Raw genomic sequence first — 3,837 nt, 5'->3', positions numbered from 1 at the left:
GTAACTCAAGTGCTGGCGTATGCTAAATTTTTAAGAGAAATATTATCAAAGAAGAGATCCTTTGATGAAGTGGAGACAGTACATTTACTGAGGAGTGCGCGGACGCATTGCAAGCTGACTCACCACCAAAGCTTAAGGATCCAGGGAGTTTTTCTATTCCTTGTCATATTGGCAGTATAGCTATTGATAGAGCCCTTTGTGATTTAGGGGCTAGTGTTAGTGTCATGCCGTATTAAATATGTAAAAAGTTAAATATGGGTCAACTCCGTATCAATAATATGACCTTACAAATGGCCGACAGATCATTAAAGAAACCTATGGGTGTCTTAGAGGATGTGCTCGTTAGAGTAGGGAAATATTTCATTCCAAGTGACTTTATTGTTATGGATATGGCTGAGGACTCTCAAGTACACATTATTCTTGGTAGACCATTCCTTCACACTGCAGGGGCACTTATAGATGTTAGGCATGGTAGTCTGACACTAAGAGTTGGGGATGACACTATTAGATTTGTTCTTTATAACATTTCAAAACATCCTCCTGATTCAAAAGCTTCTTGTCATATGATTAATGTTTTTGATCCCACTTCTGATTGCCTTGCTTTGTGTTCTCATAGGAATCCACCTGACGCCCCTGCTATTGCGTCATATCCATGGAGCATGGAAGGGGATGATATAGAGAAGCTTATTTGTGGAGATGATCCTCCTCCTGAGATGGTTTACAGATGTGATGAGAGTGTTGATATAGAAGCTGAGTTGGATGCTTTGGAAGCTGAAATTTTCAGAGAAGAGCCAGTTAGAGTTTTTGATGAAGCTTCTATGACAGACGAAGTGCCTTATCTCCTTCCTCAAGAGGATGACCTAAAGAATGATGAACATTGCTCATATTTTATATTAAACTTTGAGTTTGATGAGCCAGGACATTTTTCATTGTTTGTATTCTTTACTTAGACTATTTTTTGGTGCGACTTATGCTTCTGTGTAGCACATGCGCTACTTTTTGATTTACAATTACGAGCTTTAACTTGTATTGATTGTGATTTATGTGCGCATTTATTTTAAATGCAGGAAATCTGCTCGACAGAATGGATCCTCGATCGAGTGTCATGGGGCTCGATCGAGTACTCATCTTTTGGTTCGAAAACATAGCCTGGCGATGATAGGATTGTGCGGTTGATTATTTTCCCCTGTTTTGCAGCTGGTTTGGGGGAATCATAAGCTCTTACCCGGTATTCTCTTCCCTTGTACCTTCTTTAATTGTATTGTCTATTTCTTTTCCATTCCTTTTGTTAGTTGTGTCCACTAGGTTGCTGGATTTGTATGTGATTGTTATGCTGTAGGCGTCACAATGAGGACACTGTAACATTTAGGTTTGGGGGAGGAGTTTATTTATGTTGTATGATTTATTTCTGTTGATTGCAATATATCAAATTTCCATAAAAAATAAAAATTTCAAAATACAAAAACATGTTTTTTTCCTTTGTTTTGAGTCGAGTCTTGGTGAATTTAATAACTATGATGTTAAATTGCATTGTTTTTGCATTTGAATCCCATATAGTTGTCCATGTACATTGTTTGACTCGTTAGCCATGAAAACAAAGCTCATAATTCAAGTCTTAACCGTATTGACATGTCTTGTGCTAATTAGATTTGACACAATTATGTTGGTAAACTACTTAAATTCTGAGGTCTATAGAGCTTCCTAGGCCATGATCATCAATAAACTGGTCTCATTTGTCAATTAGGCTTGAGTGTGGTTTCTCCTTGTAGAATATGTAATATCAAACTGCATAAGTGTGACATTGATTTCTTGATACTTTTATTGCTTTCATTTGACCAAGTACATGTGGATAGGCGATTCTTACCATTCAAATAAGCCTTACATTACCTTTTGTTAGCCCGTTTGAACCCTTGTAGCTAATCTTAAATTACATCATATGAGCTAAAATCCAAGAATTTGCCTACCTTTTCAGGACAGTCGCAGTTGCTTGTTTATCATGTTTATTTTGCTATTATGGTTGGGTTGGGACCTATTGTTGTCATGTGGGTATAGCAAGATCATTATTTAGCAATTGTGTTGTATCCTTGTGTTGGAAAAGAAAAATATGAAGCGGAAGAAAAAAGAAAAAGAAAAAGAAAAGAAAAAAAAGAAAGAAAAAATCGAAAAAAAAGAATTGAAAGAAGAAAAGAAAAGAAATTGATTGCTTCATTTGGTTTTATCAAGGATCAAAAGGATGGTTGTTAAAGTCTAATGCAAATTTGGAGAGTACTTCATTCGCTCTCATATGTTGTAAAGTTGAGATCATTTCTCTAAGTTGGGCTCATTTGTATTTGTTATCATAGATTTGGTTTTGGTTTTGGTTAGCGCTGCGACTACCGTCTTAGCTCCACATATCCATAACGTGTTTTGGCACAAACCATTTCTATCCCTTTAACCCATTTGCCACCCTTATTGTCCTTGATACATGTACTTTTGTATGCATATGATGATTGCATATTAGTTTGGGAAATCCCTATCACATTAGATTGCATGCATTTCTCATAAGTTAAGTGAGTGTTTCTACTTCTTTCTATCTTCACATATAACTCACCCTATATACTGAGTGCATGAGTGAAATCCGCGAGAATCCGACTAATTTGTCTTGCAAGATCGAAAGGTATTTGACATTTGTCTATAGTATGGTGACTTGAGACTTGAGCTACGTTTTCTATTTCCTGTACCTTTGAATTTGTTTTATTGGTACATTTGGTCATTGCTTTATTACAGATATGGATAGCTTGGGATTTGTATGTGCATTAAACATTAGCTCTGAGTTGTTTGTTCGCCATTTGTATGATTGCCCTTTTGTATTGTGTGTTGCTTTGCTTGAGGACAAGCAAAGAGATGGTTTGGGGGAGTTTGATGAGTCATAATTATATACGTATTTATGCCTCCCCTTAATTACTTTTGATACGGTTTTCGTGCTAGTTTATATCATTTACATGCCTTTTATGTTAGAATGTTGATACTTCCGCTTTTTGATGTTTAATGCAGGAATGATGTATTTGAGGAGAAAATGAATGAAATGGGCATCACGGAGTGGGCATAAAGGGATACACGAAGCATGGCACGAGAATCCATAAGAATGAAGGAAGAGAAGTTAAGAAGAAAACACGAAGAAAAGAGCTTCAAACTATTAGTGCCTACTTTGAAGAGCCATATCTCGAGTTCTACAACTGATTTTCAAGTTATTCCAACTGAAGGTGAAAGCTTATCTTCTTAGCTTTCCAACGCCGTGAAAATCGCTTGTTTCTGACATGTAATGAAGAAATGGAGGCCGTTTGAAGTTCAATGTGCAAAGCAGGAACTTGGTTCCTCGATCGAGTGCTCCTAGGATTGATCCTGGAACCTCCTTACTCGATCGAGTACACCTTGGGCTCGATCGAGGAACCAACCTAGTCAACTAAAATTTGCAATGTCGAGAGTTGGGGGTTCTTGAACTTTGGTGCCTCGATCGAGTGAGACCAGGCTCGATCGAGGAAGTTGTGACTCGATCGAGTGCACTTAGGCTCGATTAAAGAACCTTCCAGTTTCCATATTTTTCCGCAAATTTCCTTAAGTCGGTTATGTACTATTATAAATACCTAAACTCGTATCCTAGGTTAATTATGCTTTCTTTAGGTTTAGTATTGTTAGAAATCTATATCTCATTATTTAACATATTCATATATGTTTCAAATTAATTTAGTCATAAAATTAATTACAAATCTTATGCATGCAAACAAAAATAAAAGAAGAAAAATCATCAACCCTTACTATGATAATTTCGGTCTTTATATGGGCACCAACAAGATCTCC

The 3,837-nt window shown here is 36.6% G+C and overlaps 1 protein-coding gene across 1 annotated transcript; it reads left to right on the top strand.

The window, feature by feature from the left end:
* Positions 1–290: 290 nt before the first annotated feature.
* Positions 291–3,039, top strand: LOC141641348 (uncharacterized). Its single transcript, XM_074450014.1, has 2 exons — positions 291–716; positions 3,034–3,039. Exons 1-2 carry the CDS (start codon positions 291–293, stop codon positions 3,037–3,039), a joined length of 432 nt encoding a protein of 143 aa, XP_074306115.1.
* Positions 3,040–3,837: the final 798 nt, after the last annotated feature.

This window comes from Silene latifolia, chromosome 2, assembly GCF_048544455.1.
Source record: "Silene latifolia isolate original U9 population chromosome 2, ASM4854445v1, whole genome shotgun sequence".
Taxonomy (NCBI): Eukaryota; Viridiplantae; Streptophyta; class Magnoliopsida; order Caryophyllales; family Caryophyllaceae; genus Silene; species Silene latifolia.
This window is presented reverse-complemented; position numbering and strand designations above follow the sequence as displayed.

Bases quoted from the DNA above. Each gene is read 5' to 3' on its own strand.
- LOC141641348 (XM_074450014.1), top strand. From the start codon at position 291: ATGGCCGACAGATCATTAAAGAAACCTATGGGTGTCTTAGAGGATGTG.